Source organism: Chiloscyllium punctatum, chromosome 2 (assembly GCF_047496795.1).
Source record: "Chiloscyllium punctatum isolate Juve2018m chromosome 2, sChiPun1.3, whole genome shotgun sequence".
NCBI classification, from domain to species: domain Eukaryota; kingdom Metazoa; phylum Chordata; class Chondrichthyes; order Orectolobiformes; family Hemiscylliidae; genus Chiloscyllium; species Chiloscyllium punctatum.
The window spans coordinates 44,767,795-44,789,553 of NC_092740.1; the positions used below are offsets into that span (position 1 = coordinate 44,767,795).

Here is a 21,759-nt window from a genome sequence, read left to right on the forward strand (position 1 = left end):
TACCAGCACTTTGTGAACTTTAGAGGCTAACACAGAGTTAAAATGTGTTTCAAATGTGCTGAAATCAATCTTGGGGAATGTTTAACTCCTGTTCCAAATCACCAAACGGCAAGGTCACAAATAATTTTTGCTATGGAAGATCAGATGAAGTGGTTATGTAGTAGTCATAATTTCACAGGACAAGTTAGCCAGAGGACTCAGTTAATAATCTGGGGACATTAGTTCAAATCCCATCATGGTAGTTGTTGGAATCTGAATTCAATTTGTAATATAAAGTTAGGCTCAGTAACAGGCACCATGGTAACTATCATCAATTATTGTAAAATTCTACGTGGATCAGTAATATCTTTAGGGAAAGAAATCTGCCATCCTTAGCTGGTCTGATGTGGCTCCAGATTCTCAGCAATGTGGTTAATTCTTAACTGCCCTCTGAATGGCCTAGAAAGTCATTCCGTTGAAAGGCAATTAGAGATGAACAACAACTACTGACTTTGAGAGTGATGCTCTGAACATATGAAAGAATACAAGACAATTTATAAACTCTCACAGGGCAGCAGACAGGAGAGTATTTAATCCAACTGTAACCACAAATCTACATTACCACTTACTCCTGATAACCTTTCATTCACTAACTAGGAGAGAGTGAGTGTTTATGGATGTGGCATCAATCAAATGGGCTGCTTCATCCTGAATAGATTCTGGATTAGTGGTGCTGGAAGAGCACAGCAGTTCAGGCAGCATCCAAGGAGCTTCGAAATCGACGTTTCGGGCAAAAGCCCTTCATCAGGAATAAAGACAGTGAGCCTGAAGCGTGGAGAGATAAGCTAGAGGAGGGTGGGGGTAGGGAGAAAGTAGCATTGAGTACAATGGGTGAGTGGGGGAGGGGATGAAGGTGATAGGTCAGGGAGGAGAGGGTGGAGTGGATAGGTGGAAAAGGAGATAGGCAGGTAGGACAAGTCCGGACAAGTCATGGGGACAGTGCTGAGCTGGAAGTTTAGAACTAGGGTGAGATGGGGGAAGCGGAAATGAGGAAACTGTTGAAGTCCACATTGATGCCCTGGGGTTGAAGTGTTCTGAGGCGGAAGATGAGGCGTTCTTCCTCCAGGCGTCTGGTGGTGAGGGAGCGGCGGTGAAGGAGGCCCAGGACCTCCATGTCCTTGGCAGAGTGGGAGTGGGAGTTGAAATGTTGGGCCACGGGGCGGTGGGGTTGATTGGTGCTGGTGTCCCGGAGATGTTCCCTAAAGCGCTCTGCTAGGAGGCGCCCAGTCTCCCCAATGTGAGGAGACCGCATCGGGAGCAACGGATACAATAAATGATATTAGTGGATCCTGGATAGAGTCAAGCTTCCACCTCTGTCTTAAAAATATTCCACAGACTCTGCTTCCACTGCCTTTTTAGAAGGAGTGTTCCAAGGACACTCACCTCACTGTGACGAATAATTTCATCTCACCTCTGTGAATGGGTGACCCCCAATTTTTAAGCAGTGAGTCCTAGTTCTGGAATCTCCCACACAACAAAGCCAACTCTCCAAATTTACCCTGACAAGACCCCTCAGGGTGTCATTTGTTTTTCTGAACTGTTTGCAAATTATTTACAATATTCATTAAATAAGGTGACCAAACAAAAAAATCACGATCCTTATTATCCAGCTTTGTGGCTAGCAGATCCCTGATATCAACAGTGTTACTCATGCAGAGTGACAGCACTGCTCTCTTTGACAAATATTGCACACTTGATACTTACCCTTATGGAATTAGGATAGCAATGTGGTTGACTCTTAACTGCCCTCTAGGCAATTGGGATGACAATAGACAATAGACAATAGACAATAGATGCAGGAGTAGGCCATTCTGCCCTTCGAGCCTGCACCGCCATTCAATATGATCATGGCTGATCATTCCTAATCAGTATCCTGTTCCAGCCTTATCTCCATACCCCTTGACTCCACTATCTTTAAGAGCTCTATCCAATTCTTTCTTAAAAGAATCCAGAGACTGTGCCTCCACTGCCCTCTGGGGCAGAGCATTCCACACAGCCACCACTCTCTGGGTGAAGTAGTTTCTCCTCATCTCTGTCCTAAATGGTCTACCCCGTATTTTTAAGTTGTGTCCTCTGGTTCGGCACTCCCCCATCAACGGAAATATGTTCCCTCCTGCCAGAGTGTCCAGTCCTTTCATAAGCCTATACGTTTCAATCAGATAAATGCTGGCCTAACCAGTGATACCCTCATCCATGCATGAATAAAAAGAAAATGCTCTTGCTGTGGTTGCAGAAATTCCCCGTACAAATGAAGCATCACCTCCCTACTTTTGTTTTCAATTCCCCTTGTGATAAATAAGAACATTCTATTAGCTTTCCAAATTATTCGCTGTGTCTACTAGTTTTTATTGGTTCTGGGACACCCAGATACACTATCCCAAGGTTCCATGCACAGCGATTGGTATCTGCTGATCGCAGCACTGACTTCCAGTCCAAAGGTCACTACTGTGTTTGGCTTTTGGAGGCCTATGCAGTTGGGAAGAACCGGAGGCAACTCAAGGAAATTAGACATGGGCAGTAAGAGTAGTTACAACAATGTTGGTCACAGTCTGAAAATAAATGATCAAAAACTATATTTTCGGGAACCCAGATTATTTTATTTCTATTCCAGAGGATCTATACTTACTGGATACTTGGCCTTAATACACATAGGAACAGAATCTCTGCAACTTTTATGAATACTCATGGTACAATCTGAAAAAGAGAAAAAAACCTTCAGCAAAAACAAAAATAAAATTTTAAGTGCTAGGAACCTATAAAAGAAAGACATTAGATAAATTAGGAGCTGTCTGACAGCATCAGATTATTCAAAATGCAGTCACCTAATTTGGATATTACTTGTAAGGCTGACATATACTGCCAATCCAAGCAGAGGTGGCATGTTTTCATGAAGGGGAAATCATGCCTGACAAATTTATTGTGGTTTTTTTTCAGGAAATAACAAGCAGATGTAATAAATTTGGATTTCTAAAAGGCATTTGGTAATGTGCTACAAATAACACTACTTAATAAGCTAACAGTCCGTGGTTTCGGAGTAGAAAACAGGTAGAGTTGTCATACTAGGAGAAAGTGAGGACTGCAGGAGTTGTCATATTCCTATCTCAGCATAGGGCTACTCTCATTAGACAGGCAGAGAGAGAGAGATGACTGGTATTGGCTTAACCTGAGGCTCACCACACCACAGGCAAGGGGACAGGTTGAGAAGGAGAGTCCTTCATGGTGACGTCAGAGAATTTAACCCATGCTGTTGGCATCATTCTGCATCACAACCTAACTGTCCAGCTAACAGCTAAACCACTGATGTTTAGGAGAATGTGAGGAGACTTTATTGAAACATATGAGATTGTTAGGTGGCTTGACAGGATAGATGTGGAGAGGTTGTTTCCTTTGTGGGAGAGTCTAAGACCAAAGGGAAAAAGCTCAGAATAAGGAGTTGTGCATTTAAGGGCTCTAAGGATTGTCAAGACTGGGATGTTAAGTATTTTCAAGGCTGACAGACAGATTTCTAATCACTAAGGAAATCAAGGGAGGAGAGTGGAGTTGAGGACTTTCGATAGGCTGAATGGCCTATTTCTCCTCACATTCCTTATAGTCTCATGATCCTTAATTCCTGTTTCCTGAGTGACTTGCTAGGCAGTTTCAGAGGGCAGCTAGGAGTACTTCACTGATGTGTTTCTAGGGTCACAAACAGATCCATTGTACAAGGGTAGCAGGTTTTTTTGCCTAAACAGCATTAGTACAATGGAAAAGGTTGTCATGATCATCAGTACTGAGACAAGCTTTTATTTTTAAATGCCAAATTGATTGATTAACTGAATTTAAATTTCCCAACTACTATGACAGACATGCATTCATTCCCTAGCCAACAATCAGATATAGGATTAGTGGTGCTGGAAGAGCACAGCAGTTCAGGCAGCATCCAACGAGCAGTGAAATCGACATTTCGGGCAAAAGCCCTTCATCAGGAATAAAGGCAGTGAGCCTGAAGCGTGGAGAGATAAGCTAGAGGAGGGTGGGGGTGGGGAGAGAGTACAACAATCAGATATAGATCTACCTTTCAAACAAATTCTGCTGTAGGATATTCAACCCAAATACTAACCTGGATTTTCTATTATTCAGAACTGTGATTCATTCAGGGAGATCTGTTTTACTCTTAAAATTGTCTACACCAACTTTACCTAAACAGTCATACGTCAGATATTCATCTGTTCTTCTCATCACTCCCTGGACAGCAGCAATACGTTCAATGTTTTAGTTGCATGACCTGGGGCAGCTTTGAAGTAGGGCCAGAAAAGCCTACTGTCAATGGAATGGGTGGTATAATAAAGTGACAGTGCATACTGCTTCACAGCTGCATTTCAGACCTTGTGATCAATAACTCTGATCGCTCATGGAAACCAGCATCCAAAAGCTCTAATTAATGGTTGGTAGGGGTTTTGGATTGGACTACAGTGACTCGCATTCTGAGGATCTCACCATTGAAGCATTGGGCAAACATTCACATTATGAGCGCAAACACGAAGCTGTCCTTACACTGTCTTATTAACACGACTGACAACCCTCTGTTTAGTGTAAGAATAAACTGAGTGTGTTCTCCACTAACCCCCAAGAAACTGTCTTAAAATACCAATGTAAAATGGCAACATTATAAACACAGCTTCCTTAACCATCAAGTTCAGGAGTAACACTTGAATCTGGAGATTCAACCTCAAAGGCAGGGATAGATTCCACTGCACTGTTAGACCTCCTTCAAAATAACTGTTGTAAGGTAAAATTGTATTATTTAGTGCTGTATAGGGATTAGTCTGGTGAGTGCGCCTATTGGGAATTCAGACACTAGAGTTAACACAGGCATACAAACCATTTGCCCAAATTCAGCATTGAACTTCCGTTACACACACTGCATCATGATTACTTACTTACAGTGTGGAAACAGGCCCTTCGGCCCAACAAGTCCACACCGACCCGCCGAAGCGTAACCCACCCAGACCCATTCCCCTACACTTACCTCTTTACCTAACACTACGGGCAATTTAACATGGCTAATTCACCTAACCTGCACGTTTTTGGATTGTGGGAGGAAACCGGAGCACCCAGAGGAAACCCATGCAGACATGGGGAGAATATGCAAACTCCACACAGTCAGTTGCCTGAGGCAGGAATTGAACCCAGGTCTCTGGCGCTGTGAGGCAGCAGTGCTAACCACTGTGCCACCGTGCCGCCCATCGATATACATCGATTCATCGGGCTGGATTTACCAACCACACACACTAGCTTTTTTTTGACGGGGAGGGTGGGGGGAAGAATACATAAAATATGAGAGGTGTAAGTCCCACTCATGTCCAATCCATTCCTCATATTAGTGGTGCTGAAACTGTCAGCACTCCTGCCACGTTTAAATAAATAACTAACGGGCAAATAGCTTGTTACCAAGTCTCTTTCTCATCTTGTTTGCCTTTTCTTGGGTTTACCAATTGGTGGGTGATTCTTGTATGGAGCCCGCCCCCACATGAAATTCAGTCCATTATGTTTGCATCTATAAACTGATAGATCATTACTCACTGAAGCATTGCAGAACATCCTTTCCACCAACAAGCTTGTCACAAACCATGCATTGTAGTGTCCCTGAAATAATTCCTGCAATGAATTGGTGGCCGTTGCTCCATTTCTCTTTTTCCTTGGCATCTTTGTGCTTTCCCTGTTAAAGTAAAAAGTGTTGGGAGGTGAAACATCACGTAGTGCTCTAGTATGCCCAAGACAGTTTTATATGAAGATTTCAATTTCTTTTTATTTGCTAAGTACCTGGAGTAACTTTTACAGCATTTGTAAATTTGCAATCTGAAATGTTCTCCCATTTACAGTCATTGTTCCCAATAGGTGAGTTAATTATTTCAATATTCTTATCCTTACCATCACACTTCACCTCTCTCCCTTCCAATTATAAGCCTGCAAAACATTAACTTCACAGATTTGGTTTTCATGCATTTAACTCAGTCAGCTTTGGCTGAACAGTAGGCCAGCTGAAAAGATTATTTGCAATAGGGCAATCCTGAAGATGTTCAGTCCATGGTCATAGAGGAGAAGGAAGTGATTACATGCTTGAGTTGACTGTATTAATTAACACCATACATCTAACATTAGGACTTAAATTGAAATGTTGATACTTTTCTTTCTTTTTTTCAGCAAATGAAATGTTGCCTTCTGCACTGGAATTACAATTAACAACCAGCATCCTTTGAATAATTTGACTGCAAAGCTGGTGTTTAATCCTGCCATCTAGTGGCATTCAATCTTGCATCAAAGGATTGTGCTGCAGTTTATGTTTTTAATAATTAATCTGATCCAGAGTATCAAGCCCTAAGTCAGCGGTCTCAGTTCATTTACAGTGCTTTTCTTATCAGTATAAATTTAATTAAAAATCAGAGCATAAAGACAAAAAAGTGTAATAGAGCAAAAGATTACACTGCAAATCCAGCCAATCTCACTAAAGAGATTAATCACAGGAAATTCAAAAGGGATGTGTTCTGAAATCTCAGGTGAATCAATACAAATAGAAAATATATATGAAGGAAGAAGAGATATGGCCAGTGGCATTTCAGTGAACTGTCCCAGCATATACAATAAACCATTTCAGATTGAGATAAGGAGATATTTCTTCACTCAGTGCGGTAGAATTTCTTACCACAGAATGTTATGGAGTTGAAATCACTAAGCATATTAAGGGAAGAAATAGATTTCTAGAAGCTAACGATGTTGAGGGGTGTGGGGAGTGATTGGGATTATAGTGTTGAGATAGAGAATCAGCCACAATCATGCTGAATAGTGGAACAGGCCTGATTAGCCAAATGGCCTACTTCTGCTTCTATTTTCTATGTTTCTAAGAGGGTATAAATCTCATGTTATCAAAAATAAATTATTCAAATGAAATAAATAGAGAAACTGGGTAGTATTGTCTGCTCCTGGAGGTGGTGAGCTGAGAGGCTGGAACGGCACTTATGTTTTTGAGGACTGGAGCTGTCCTCAAAAGCCACCAGCTTCCCACCTCCTGCAGAATAAAGTTCTTCTCAAGTCTCTCAAATTAAGGCCGCTAATTTATTTTTAATTTATTTGTTCGTGGCTCGACCAGCATTTACTGCTCACCCTTATTTCCCAGAGGGCAGTTATGAGACACCCTACATTTCTATGGGTCTGGAGTCACATGTAGGTTATACAGGGTAGGCAGATTTCCTTCCCTAAAGGACATTACTGACCAGATTTCTTTTATGACAAACAACAGTGGTCACATGGTTACCATTAGGCTTTCTATTGAATTCAAATTTTACCAGCTGCCATGGTGGGATTTGAACCTGTGTCTCCGCACCATTAATCAGTGGTTCTATTTTACCAGTCCAATGATGTTATCAGTAGCAGTAATGTCACAGACTAGTAGTGGTCAAGTAAGGACCAGTTAAGAGCTTCAATCCGCAACAGTCAGCGAGTAACTCTGGCAGGAGGGCCTGTAGCCATGTGGCAATCCTGAAAAACCACCTTCTGCTCTTGCGTCCAACTAACCCCCACCATCCCTACATCTTCCAGCCTTAGAAGTTCCATAATATATGGACAAAGACACCAACATACACTTCATGTTCGTGAGACTCTGGGGTCCTGGCACTGCTGAGTGCAAAAGCTGGGAGCCATTGATTGGCCGACAGCCGTTGGTGGGCAGAACCTCTGCCCATGGGATCTTGATTCCAGGAAGGTCCACAAGTGGCCTTGCCAATGCCTGATCAATATGCAGTTTGGGGGTGGGGGCTTCTCTGGAAATGGCAGCTCTCACCAGCTCTCCAGCTGATAGAAACAGTGGGCAGAATCTTATGAAGGCACTGGTGAGCGTGCCTAATAGCTGAAGCATCATGACAAGAGAGTCCAGATTTAAGGAAATCAGCAAAACGCCTGAAATGACATGAAAAAATAAACTTGTTTATATACAGTGCTAGTACTAGAACACACTGTCTAATACGGTGGTGGGTAAAGAAGCAATTTTGAAGTAGCATTCAAAATAAATGATAGAAACATCTGATGCATCCAGCTAATGTTAAGGAGGGGACTAACTTGATTACCCTTTGAAAGAATCAGCAGAGATGCCATGAATTGAATGACATCCTTCATTTCTGCATTTTTCTTTGAAATCAGAGAACCACAAAACACAGAGAATTGGTCCAGCTGCAGTTGGGTTAATTCCTACGGGCCAGACTCTTAACTGGCCCTTGACTGACTATTACTACGTCAATAATATTGACACCATTCAACTGTAAGAGGTGGTGGTATACAGGCAATCTCAATGAACTAGTAATCCAAAACTCCAAACTAAAAGCCTGAGAAGTCAAATAAATAGTAAAGGAAGTTAAAAAAAACCTTACTGTGATTGGACTCGTTAAAGAATGAAGTTCTGCGGAAGGTGACTCATTATTATATTAGTGATGCTAATTAAAAGAGTTATAATATTATTTAATAAAGTTCAAAAAGTTAACAAAATATACTTGTGGCACAACATTATATATTTTAACTGTACTCCCAACAATAAATTATTAACCATATGTTCACTACCTTACACAAGTTCAAAATTTGGGTGAAGATTTGTAGCTCGGGTGCTCATTGTGGTTCTGTTCGTCGAGCTGGGAATTTGTGTTGCAGACGTTTCATCCCCTGTCTAGGTGACATCCTCAGAGCTTGGGAGCCTCCTGTGAAGCGCTTCTGTGATGTTTCCTCCAGCATTTATAGTGATTTGTACCTGCCGCTTCCGGTTGTCAGTTCCAGCTGTCCGCTGCAGTGGCCGGTATATTGGGTCCAGGTCGATGTGCTTATTGATTGAATTTGTGGATGAGTGCCATGCCTCTTGGAATTCCCTGGCTGTTCTCTGTTTGGCTTGTCCTATAATAGTAGTGTTGTCCCAGTCAAACTCATGTTGCTTGTCATCTGAGTGTGTGGCTACTAAGGATAGCTGGTCATGTCGTTTCGTGCCTAGTTGGCGTTCATGGATGCGGACCGTTAGCTGTCTTCCTGTTTGTCCTATGTAGTGTTTTGTGCGTCCTTGCATGGGATTTTGTACACCACATTGGTTTTGCTCATGCTGGGTATCGGGTCCTTCGTCCTGGTGAGTTGTTGTCTGAGAGTGGCTGTTGGTTTGTGTGCTGTTATGAGTCCTAGTGGTCGCAGTAGTCTGGCTGTCAGTTCAGAAATGTTTTTGATGTATGGTAGTGTGGCTAGTCCTTTGGGTTGTGGCATGTCCTCATTCCATTGTCTTTCCCTTAGGCATCTGTTGATGAAATTGCGAGGGTATCCATTTTTGGCGAATACATTGTATCGGTGTTCTTCTTCCTCTTTTTGCAGTTCTGGTGTACTGCAGTGTGTTGTGGCCCTTTTGAACAGTGTCTTGATGCAACTTCTTTTGTGTGTGTTGGGGTGGTTGCTTTCGTAGTTTAGGACTTGGTCTGTGTGTGTGGCTTTCCTGTAAACCTTTGTGGTGAATTCTCTGTTCGGTGTTCCCTGTACCATCACATCTAGGAATGGGAGTTGGTTGTCCTTTTTTTCCTCTCTAGTGAATCGGATTCCTGTGAGTGTGGCGTTGATGATCCAGTGTGTGTTCCCTATTTCTGTGTTTTTAATGATTATAAAGATATCATCTACATATCTGACCCAGAGTTTGGGGTGAATTTGTGGTATGACTGTTTGTTCTAACCTTTGCATTACCGCTTCTGCTATGAGTCCAGAGATCGGTGAGCCCATGGGTGTGCCGTTGATTTGTTCATATATTTGGTTGTTGAATGTGAAGTGTGTTGTGAGGCACAGGTCCAGTAGTTTGAGTACTCAAACACAGAAATAGAGAACACACACATCGACCTGGACCCAATATACCGGCCACTGCAGCGGACAGCTGGAACTGACAACCGGAAGCGGCAGGTACAAATCACTATAAATGCCGGAGGAAACATTACAGAAGCGCTTCACAGGAGGCTCCCAAGCACTGAGGATGTCACCTAGACAGAGGCTGAAACATCTGCAACACAAATTCCCAGCTCGGCGAACAGAACCACAACAACCTTACACAAGTCAATAGCTATGTTGTAATCTAAGAATTTATAGAGACTTCTGGTGAATTATTATATTAATTGGTTCCAAGTGCATTAATTAATATAAAGAAATGTGTTTGCATAATAAAAGAGGATAGTCTACCTTGCCCTTATTCCTGGTGCTCGTCATTCTGTTTTTGAGGAAGCTGAACGTACGACTCACTTTATACTTTTCAGTCTCTGCTTTTGAAGGAATAATATACTTGTCCCACTCTTCCTCTTCAATTCTGTAGATAAAATACATTTAGACCAAGTTCTTTTGACTAACTAAGATTTCAAAACTCACTCTAGGTTTTCATTCTCACAAAGTATGTAACTTTGATGTTTGAGCTGAGTTAGTGCATGTCTGAACTATGGTCAAGGATTTGATTTCCTTATTTTTGTTGGGTTATCTAATCTCTGACAGGACAGCAATGAGATGTGAGTTTATATTTTTTCAGTAGTAGAACCCTATCCAGTAATCCCTGCTGGAGGTAAATATTTTTAAACAACCTGTTCAGTCATGTCATGACACACCTCTGGAGCAGAGATTGATTAGAGTGGTGCTGGAACAGCACAGCAAGCCAGTAAGCATCCGAGGAGCAGGAAAAATCGACACTTCGGGCAAAGGCCCTTGGAGCAGGTGGGATTGTGGATACTTATTGAGAGCAGATTGAGTTAGAATTTGATGATGGCCATGATGGAGAGTTTGCCAACAGTCACCATTAAAGCTCACAATTAAACACAGGCTAGTAATAGTGAGGCAGATATGGTTGCGATAGCATCACAACTCCAGAAACAAGTCAATAAGTTAGGAGTGGAGGACAAAAGCTGATGAGAATAGATGGGAGGAACCCTTTATTCACAAATGAATCCTCCAAACTCTTAATTGATACAATTATACCTTGGTAACTGTGAGGATAACTCTCATATTTAGTAACTAGCAAGGTAAAGTTGTACACAGTTATTCCAGTCATCATTATTTTAGGGTTAGCTACCAAAGCCACAAGAAGACTGCTGATACATCATAAATTACTGCAAGCACACGGCACTCAAAATTAGCCTTTGAAGAACAGAAGCAACATGTCCCAATAAGCCTGGTGGGTGATTTGAAAATTTATATTAAAGTTTATTTCTGTGTTAACTGCACATACAACTTGGATTAATCTTTGATGGACACAAGGAGCTGGGCTTTACAGGGTATAATGGTTTTTTCTCTTCCCAGGTAAAAGTGGGAGGCTGGATGTCTACCCATGATCTCATCAGATCCTCTTCCCGCCCCCCCTCATCAATTTAATACATGAAGCAGTGTTAATTACTTTAAGACGTGCCTTGCATCCAAACTGGAGGGGAGATCCTAAGGCAGCTGCTGGCCAATTGATACCCAACATCTCTGTGGTCCCCACAGCACCAATGATAGTCGTGGTCACATGGATTCTACAGGCAATTCCACCATGTTGAGGAGGCCAGGTCAGTCTGGAGTCAGGTGCCTGTTCAAGGAAGTAATGGGAGTTGACAATCCTGCCCCTCGGATGCTGCCTGACCAGCTTTGCTTTTCCAGCACCACTCTAGACTCTGGTCTCCAGCATCTGCAGTCCTTGTTTTTACCTAGCTGCGGTTATGAGTCTGGGGGATGAACGGGATTAGGTGGGGTGAATTAAAGGTGGGTGCGACCAATAGGCCTCAAGAGGCCTGCAAAGGAGAATGTGACGCACCCCTGTTAAACATCAGACCACACAGCTGAATCCGCTGTATTTCCTGAATCATTTGAACCTCTTTCTCCAACCATGGGAAAACATTGTAGTGGTAGGATGAGGTACTTGGGAAGCCATTCACTGGTAATTTAAGGGTCTCATTAGGCCTAACGGCAGGTAGATGTTTTCATCATTCCCCCACCCCACAAACCATAAAATATCAGACAGCTTGGAGGCAGGCAAGTAGTCAATGAAGAGTCCACCTGGTGGATTTCAGACCTGCCAGCACAGAGCATAAAATCCAGCAAAGGAAATAAGTATTAATTCTTAACAGGAGTCAGCTGTGAGTGGACTGACTCAAGAATTTCTAACCTTAAGTACAACTGATGTGTGGGGAACAATCCAAATGCCAGAATGGATATCTGTGATGTGTACATAAAGGTAAGTTCTTGAGGAGAACTGGGTGTGGTGACAACAGAAAAGGTGGCTGGTGCAGACTGGAAAGATATAAGAAAAGTTGGTCCAATTGGGATAGTGGTGATGATGGAGGCAGAATGAGCTAGTGTGGTTTTTATTTGTGGCTGTGAGGAGTACCCTTGTACCCTTTAAAGAATATTTGCTTGATAGCACCTAGTGCTGATTTTCCTGAATGCAGCTGTCCTGCGATAAATAGGAAGCTCATTGCTACTCCTTCAATCATGGACCTTGGATGTGTTAGTTTAGTTCAAGATGGTGGACAGCACACTTCTAGTGCATAATGTGCATGCACCACCTGTGCATCATCTTGGAGGCTTAAGAGACCTTTTAACACAATTTTAAAAAGTACCTCATAGTTAAACATTTAGAACTAAAATCTATTTTGCAATAAATATAGCCTCTTTTGGTAATTCTGTTTCTGAGTTCAAGCAAATGCTCATTAGCAGCACAGTAAATATCAGAACTGAAGTCAAGATCCTATTTGATCTCTCATTGATGTCTGACTTTCGAATAAGATGGAGGTGGGGAGTACCAGAAACTGGCATATACATTTACTTCAAAGAAGAAACTGTAGCAAATCTACATTTAGTAATATAATCAAAATTTACTTTTATAAGAATCATAATCGATAACTACCTACAGGGACTTTGAATGGGATTTGTGATTAACAAAATAAACACACTGCAGTATATCCTTAACTGTTCACAGGATAGACAACCTTGTTTCTGTTCTGTGGGAACGTGGAATTAAATGGACTTTAAAACAAATGATAATGAAACACTGTACAAAGATGCATTGGAAAAGCATTTTGTGTGCGATGATTACACATGATTAAATTAATTAGAATATAACATGAAGGATCATATGCCAATCAACTATACTAGTGAATTTCTCAAAGTCCAGAATGCAAAGCCGCTGCCATACTTTGGGACCACAAAAGTGAAAAGGGAAGAGAAGGCTTGAATTTTTCACAAGTTACCAACAATCCATTCAGTAACATTGACTTATCAAGTGAAGATAAATTCATATTAAGGACAAAACCTACACAAGAATTTTTTCCCTGTATGTTCAATAATTGGTAGGCAGTTATAAATCACATTGTGATTTATATTATTTAAGGTTCTTGTAAAATAGATTCATTCACAATTAATCATAAAAACGTGAAGGCAAACTTGCACCATGGCATTTACTAAAACCACTACCACCACTCTGCTGCTTCACTGCATAACTGGATACATTTACCTCAAAAGATCAGACTGAGGGGCCAACTACAATGGTCAGGTTTATGAGGATGATCCTGTTAAATTAGCCAGCCGTGAAAGAACTCTGGGTCCCATTGCCAGCACTGTGTGTGTACAGGTCAACAAAGTTTCCATTTGCTCATCTGGAAAGTCATAGCTTTCACTACACCCCCTCCCCTTCATGAGTAAAGTCAAAAGCAAGGGCTTGGGGAATTCCATTTGCACTGTGTGCTAAGATACAGAGGACTACATAAGTGAGTGAATTAGTTTAAGTGCAAGCATCATTGTGTATATATCTGTTAGTTTGTCTCTTCCTAACATGTGAGTTAGCCAATATTCAGAGAATGACCATTTTTTAGCTAAATTGTTCTGCTAACAATTTTCATATTTGCAATGAAAATGTTGAGATAGGCTTCATCTTTCATAAGAATCAAGTGAGCTTTCAATACTCTTGCAGACAGATTTCTTTTTGCATAATATCTGCTGTATAAACATTTTTATTGTACAAGTAGCATTTGAATAATATGGTCAGGCCTACAATGAAGCTGTTTCCATGAAGCCAACGACAACTCTAACATGTTTATCTATGAATGATGCTGTATCAATTGGTATGTGTCAGTTAAAGACACAATGTATTATCTTTCAAAAACCAAATGCAATTACTTAAGCAATTCCTTAAGTTTTTTAAAGCAGATAAATACAAATTGAAATTTTATGCAAAAATGCTCTGCATACTAAATTACACTGGCAAGTTTCCATTTCTCATTTTTTTGGAGTTGGCTATCAAGCATTTACATTCCAGAATGAGCTTCTCCAGGCAATGATGAGGCAGAAATATCCATATTGTTAAAACAGCAAATAAACTGCCCAGTATCATCACATCAATTAGTTCAAGAATGATGGGTGGAATTCTCTCCCACTGACTATGGATACAAAAGAAATTCTATCCTTAATCATTAAAATACTGAAACTTGGTCAACAGCGAAATCTGTTCCAGCACATCAGCTTCATGTAAAAGGCCTCAGTGGGAGGTTTTCCAGTTTGAGGGTTAGAGATATTTATTGGGGTTAAAGTTAGACATGCATTACTTCAACACACAAACACACAGATATTTATTAGAGGACTGAAACATACTCTTTTAGAAACTCCGACAAAGTCAGATGCTGCAGCGAGTCTGCTAGCTCCGAACAGCCTTCCTCATCAGCTGACTGTGCCCGTTTGCGAAAACTAAGTTCCCTACAGAAAATGATAAATGCCTGAAATTTTGCTGCAATATACAGAATAACTGACAAGACTACAGGATCATAAGTTCATACAATACAGTTAGCACCTTTTTAAACTGCCAGATTTTTTTGTTATGGAAACATTTTCAGACATTGGGATAAAATTCCTACGTAGACTTTGTAAAATTTTGAAATCCTTTGTGAAATTTAAAGTAAATTCACATGTTAGTCTTAGCAAGAGGATTTGAGCACACAAATTAAGATGACTTGCTTCAATCATATAGCTAGGTGAGACAGCATCTGGAATGTTATATGCAGTTTGACCCTTTCAATTCAGGAAACAGAAATATAGAAAATAGGCCCAGGAGTAGGCCATTCTGCCGTTTGAGCCTGCTCCGCCAATGATAATGAACATGGATGATCATCCAACTCAATACTTTGTCACCTTGCCCCCTTTACCATTTGATCACTTCAGCCCCAAGTGTTTTACCCAATTCCTGCTTGAAATATTACAATGTTTTGGCTTCTACTGCTTTCTGTGATAGTGAATTCCATTGTCGTACCACTCTGAGTGAAGCAATCTCTCATTTCAGTCCTACATTTACCCCATATGCTTAAACTGTGACCCTTGTTTCTGGATTCTCCATCATTAGATACATCCTTCCTGCATCTACCTTGTCTAATTCTGTTAAAATTCATAGGTTTCTCGGAGATTTCTTCCTCCTTATTCTTCTCAACTCCAGTGAATATAATCTTAACCGATTCAACTTGTCTTCATCCCAGAAGTCAGTCTGATAAATCTTTGTTGCACTCCCTCCATAGCCAGAATATCTTTCTTCATATAAGGAGACCAAAACTGCACACAATATTCCAGATGTGGTCTCACCAAAGCCCTGTACAATTACAGCAAGACATCCCTTCTCCTGTACTCAAAACCTCTCACTATGAATGCAAATATACTGCTTATCTTGTTCACCACCTGCTGAATTTACATGCTTATCTTCAGTGACTGGTGTACAAGGTCACCCAGTGCCATTGCTCATTTGCCTCTTTCAATTTATAGCCAAATAATAATGTCTTTCTGTTTTTTTGCTACCAAACCTCACACATGTCCTCATTATACTTTATCTGCCATGTATTTGCCCACTCACTCAGCTTGTTCAAGTTACACTGAAGTTGCACTTCCTCATAGCTCACCCTCTCATGCAGCTTTGTGACATCTGCAAATGTGGAGATTTTACATTTAGTTCTCTTAGGTAAATCATTAATATATATTGTGAGTGGCTTAGCACTGATTCCTATAATACCCCACAATTTACTGCCTGCCATTTGGAAAAAGGCCCATTTATTCCTACTCTTCCTGTCTGCCAGCCAGTTCTCTACTCATTTCAATGCACTACCTCTAATCCCATGTGCTTTAATTTAAATGTTAAAACACATAGAGGGAATGCAGAGGAGACTCACCAAACTAATTCTTGTAATGGTGTGAGAGCCCTATGAGAGGAGATTGGGCCTCTTTTTCTACAGCTTAGAAGAATGAGGGTGCTCTCATTGAAACGTACAAGATTCTTAAAGTGCCAGTCAGTCTAAATCCAGAATCAGGGAATATCTCCTGGGGATGTAGAACCAGGGAACACACTCTCAGAATAAAGGCCAAGTCATTTATATTCAAGTTGAGGAGAAATTTCTTCATTCAGAGGATAGTGAACCTTTAGAATTCTCTACCCCAGAGCATTGTGAAAGCTCAGTCATTGATTATGTTCAATATAGAGATCAATAGATTTCTAGATACTAATGACATCATTGACTATGTGATCAGCCATGATCTAGAATGGTGGAGAGACTTGAGGGACTAAATGGCCTAACCTTGCTCTTGTGTTCCTATATTAGAGGCTTACTGAATCATATTACCTGGGTAAATAGATGAAGTAAAATATGAACTGACCATTTGTAGCTACCTGGTAATCTGAATATTTTGTATTGTTTAATGTTACTGAAGGTTTGTGGTTGGTTTATACTCACATCATCAGTACATGTTAAGAATCACAGAATCATTACGGGTACTGAAGAAGGCTATTGAGCCCATCATATTTGAACCAGCTGCCAGAGCATTCTAACTTAGTTCCCAACTCCTGCTTTTACGCCCTTTACCTGCACATTGTTTATAACAAAAAATCATCCAATGCCCTCTTGAACCTGCCACCACAGTTCCAGGTAATGCATTCCAAATCCAAACATGCACTGTGAAACAAATTCTGTTCATCTCACGTTTGTTACTTATGCAAAACATAAACTGTGCCATCCACTTCTCAATCCTTTCATGAAAGGGAGGAATTGTTCCCAATCTATTTTGTCGAGCCCCCTCAAAATTTTGAAAACTTCTATCAAATCTCCCCTCAGCCTTTTCAAGGAAAACAGTCCCAACATCTCTCTTTCCTCTTAACTGGAGTTTCCCATTAGAAGGGACCAGTCTCAAACTTCTTCAGCATTTTCTCCAATGCATACACACCCTTTCTATAGTGTGGTCCTGAAAACTGTACACAATTCTCCAGCTGAGGTCTAAACAGTGTCCTAGATAAGTTCAGTATAACATCCCTGTATTTGCATTCTATAGCCCTCCCAAAGAAGCACAGAGCATTGTATGCTTTTTTAAAAAAAGTCAGCTCTCTCTACCTGTCCAGACTCTTTTTAATGATTAATAGTGTGGAATAATATCAAAAATATTTGAAAGTGATGAATTTAGAGGGCTGCAGAAATAGGACTGGTAGTTGGGATAGCTGGGTAGCTCTTTTGGGAGCTGATACAGATATGTTGGGTCAAATGGCCTCTTTCTGTACGATACATTCTAAATCTACTGTCATTAATGTGAACTTATTTTCTTGGATTTACTGTCAGTAATGTGACAAGAGGCTGGTTGTGTTGTGTAAATTGATGTCATTACCAGGCAAAGGGATCTAAATTAATTAAGTCTAAGAGAATGATCACTGATCCCAAGGTATTACAAGTGATTAATCCACTAGGAAGGTATGTATGGAATTGGAGGTAACTGTCTGAAATGGGTTGAAATGGATTGGTTGGGGAGTGGCGAACAGCACTTAATTCAATTCCAAGAAAATAAGTTCATAGATAGGAAATAAAATATCTGAAACTAATTATACAGCTCTCAGCCACAAAAATATAACAGGCTATGGATTTGTAGGATGTTACTGGACAGCCAATTGAAACAGACACAATATGCAGCAGCAGCAGCAGCAGCAAGAAAAGCTAACTAGATCTTGTGCTGTATAGTCATGTCTGCATGGCACAAACACCAGAAGATGAAAATGAAAATGTAAAACAAACACTGGTTCAGACAAGTTACTTTGTGCAATTCTGATTATCATACTACAGCAAGACTAATTAAATACAAGTGCAGGGCAGAAGAGGTCAACCAAACTGAAATCTCATTCAAGGTATGAGAACTTTTGGGCACAAGCTTCAGGACTCGGAATATTGGCTCTGGGTTAGAAGAGAGATGCAAGCAGTGTAGATGTAATGACTTTATGTGGAGCTCGGTGAATATGTGGAATGGACTTTGTATAAAGGTGGTGGAAACATTTGCGGGAGAATTGATGTGTGGGCATTTAAAACAAATCAGTTTTCTTGGTGTTTGCCTAATGTCTTTTCTAGTCTTGTAGCTTCCTATGTCAGTGTAACAGTATTTTAATAAAAGAGACATATTAGAGTTCACAAACTGAAAAGGAAATAAAACATGGAATACATTACTACAAACTGGAATGAAAAATGGTTCAAATATGAATATTAAAATTACTAAAAAGTATACAAACCAACCAGAAGCTATGCAAAATAAAGCTGGTTATAAATTAAGGTATATCTGAGGGTAGTTGGCTATGAACAGTGTCTTTAAGCTGAATAAAAGCAAAATATTAAAGATGTTAGAAATCTGAAATAAAAACAAACTGCTGGAGAAACTCAGCAAGTCTAGCAACATCTGTAGAGAAAGAAATAAACAGAGTTAGTGTTTCCAATTTAATAACTCTTCTTCAGAACTGAAGGGTGCTGAAAATGTTTCTTTATTGCAAAAATAAAACTTTATTCCTAAAACCACCCATTAGTACTAAGATTAAAAATCATTCCTGTAAAAACATTGGAATTTGACATTTCTCAGAGCTTCCCTGCAGTTGCAAAAACAAAGGCATTTCCTACTCATACAGTTCATCTTGAGGCAACAAGAAGGTCTGACAACTGAACAAACCCTCATTATACTTTGGCAGAAATACCTTAGACAGTGGTCTTTTCCCACTGCACCTTGGCAGCAGCTGCCCCAAGTTATAGTGCAACCCTCAGCACAGAGTCTCGGACCTTGGAATGTACTAGTCTTCAACACTTGTTTGAGGTCAACTCTTTACATTGGAAGACCAGCAAGTTATGGGCAGACCAACAGAGTGTCTTTCACCGAATGGATGGTCCTCCAGGCACAGTCGACATCCATTTTGGTGTGCACCACAAGGAAATGGCCTGTAGACCACTGAGTTCTGCATCATGGAAAGCTGAGGAAGAACCTCGACAAAGATCAGTACATCTCTCTCCAGACTTTGTCTGCAAAGGTACATTGCAGAAGGGGATATGTGACAGTCTCCTCTCTACCCAGCAGCTGCATCAAGGGCAGCATGCAGTTTCATACAGAGATGCAAGCAGTGTAGATGTAATGACTTTATGTGGAGCTTGGTGAATATGTGGCTTACATAAAGGATCTGACAGGTAATGCCCTTCTCGCCACCAGTCAAGCTACGTCTTGGTGCTTGTTGGAAAGTTTTAGTGATGAGGCATTCTGCCAAATGACTTTGACAGTCTGCTCAGTGAACTACCTGACCAGATCCACCCTCTCCTTTTCCTGAAGGGTCTCGAGGATGTTGCATGCTGACCATGTGCTGCCTGACAGACATGTGGTCAAAGGTGTTTTCCTTTGCAAATTTTTCCAAGAGTGACAGATGACATGGAATGGTCCAGCTGCTTGGCATGTTCTTTGGACACAAGACCAGACCCATCCTTCGCAACAGTGAGGACAGGTAGAACTTCAGTATGTAGTGACACTTGGTATCTGTGCACTGAGGATCCACTCACAGCCTGGAAGGGGTCAGGAAAATGTTAAACCCGATGAATACTTAGAATTATACTCCTCACCCATAAGATGAAATTAAGAACAAGGATTAAACTAAACAAAACCCTAGAAAGATATTGTTGTCTGCTTAAGTATCAGTCGCTGCTTCCCTGTTTTAAGATGTCTATCCTGATATACAACATTAGCACCCGTAAACAAAATATAAGGTTCAATGAGTCAGAGGCACTACAAGGCAGCTAATAAGTACCTATGTTAGTTTCCTTAAGCATTACAATAAGTGGATGATTGTCAATGTTCATTCTATTCACAAGTTTTTTTCTTGTTGTTTCTTACAGATTTATTCTACAGATGTTAAAAGTTGTCATAGTCTTACCAGATCATAGGGTTGCTTTCTCATGAGAGACAGAGAAACAGGTGGTTTAACCTGAAAGCCACCACACCTCAGCAAGGGGAGAGGTTGAAAATGATAATGAACATTCAATTTTACATTTGATCAAAAGAAGCCAATACTTGCTCACAGTTGATTTCACCTGATTTTTTTTTTATTACTCAATTTCCATGTGAAACTAATAAAGTTCAGAAACCGGTTTGAACAATACTCAATCTCAATTTGGCTACTTTACAATAACAATAACAACTCGTATTGATTGAAAGTAGTAAATCAGCCCAAGGCACTTCATAGGAGTAACATGAGACAAAATTTCACACCATGTTACAGAGATATTGGGCAGGGGGCCAAAGGCTGTGAAAGAAGTAGGTTTTAAGGAAATATCTAAGAGAAGAGAAAGAGCGCACTAGAATGATGAAGAGCTAAAAGCGTTTAGGGAAAGAATTCTAGAGCCTTGGGCCCAGGAATGAAACACATAACTACTGATGGGGAAGCAAAAGATGTAGGGAATTGGAAGAGCACAAGGGTCTTGAAAAGTTGTAGGACTGGAGATGGTTATAGAAATAGAGAGTAGCAGGTCATAGAGGGATTTGAATAAGAGGATGAACCTTTAAATTACCGTCCTCACAGCACTGTAGGCACACCAACATCATATGAAATCGCCTCTACTTTCTCAAGGACAGTTAGGGATAAGCAACAAAAGTTGACCCATCCAGCAATGCCCACATCATGTGAAAAACTACATTGAAAAAACTGTGACTTTCCTGGACTTGGAACCAATGCAAGTCTCTGAGCACGAATGGGTGGTTATATCTTGCTTAGGATCTGGGTAACAGAGTCCTCACAGGATTAAGAAACTAGTGTCTTGTGGCAGAAATGATGGCAAAACTATCAACATTCATGGTCATTGCTATCCTGAAATTCACAGCAATTTCTGAGTCTGCACATATACAGTTAAACATGGAAATACAAGAGTTGTTGTCAATGATGCAGCACCTCATCGTAGGTTGCACTGTTACTGTCCTCTCAAACAGCAATTGGGTTATAATCAGTAAACTGATGAAATCTTGTCTTTTTATGTAACCAATCTTATTGCAAAGCCCTCAAGAAGGCAATGCCTAATGGAATGAAGTGTAATTAGATGTTTAATGGCATAATGTGCCATTATTTTATTATAGCACAGCTTCTATCTTAATCGCTTGTGCCCCCCAATCATTTCCTTCACTTTCTGTAAATTTAATTTAAAATGGACCATATGTTTGCTTGTGTATGACAAAGTGTCACTGTGATTTAGTTACTTACCTGGTTAAATAACATTGCTGTTGCTGGATGATTAGAGATCATTTTGAAGCTATCATCAGAGTTAAAATGATGTCAGGAAAGGGAAAATATGTGTCACAGAGATCAACAAATCTTAACAGCCTTCCTTGAAATTCATGATTGAAACTTTAGTGCCATGAAAAATGTAACTGAAAAGTTCTGTTGAA

The 21,759-nt window shown here is 40.5% G+C and overlaps 1 protein-coding gene across 1 annotated transcript in view; it reads right to left on the reverse strand.

Moving 5' to 3' along the window:
* Positions 1-21,759, reverse strand: part of arhgef28a (Rho guanine nucleotide exchange factor (GEF) 28a) — a 462,887-nt gene that overhangs the window by 189,830 nt on the left and 251,298 nt on the right. The window contains exons 16-19 of the mRNA XM_072548108.1: positions 14,674-14,775; positions 10,252-10,375; positions 5,602-5,737; positions 2,666-2,733 (exon numbers count right to left, since the gene is read on the reverse strand). Of these exons, the coding sequence (XP_072404209.1) occupies positions 2,666-2,733; positions 5,602-5,737; positions 10,252-10,375; positions 14,674-14,775 (430 nt within the window). The remainder of the gene's footprint in view (positions 1-2,665; positions 2,734-5,601; positions 5,738-10,251; positions 10,376-14,673; positions 14,776-21,759) is intronic.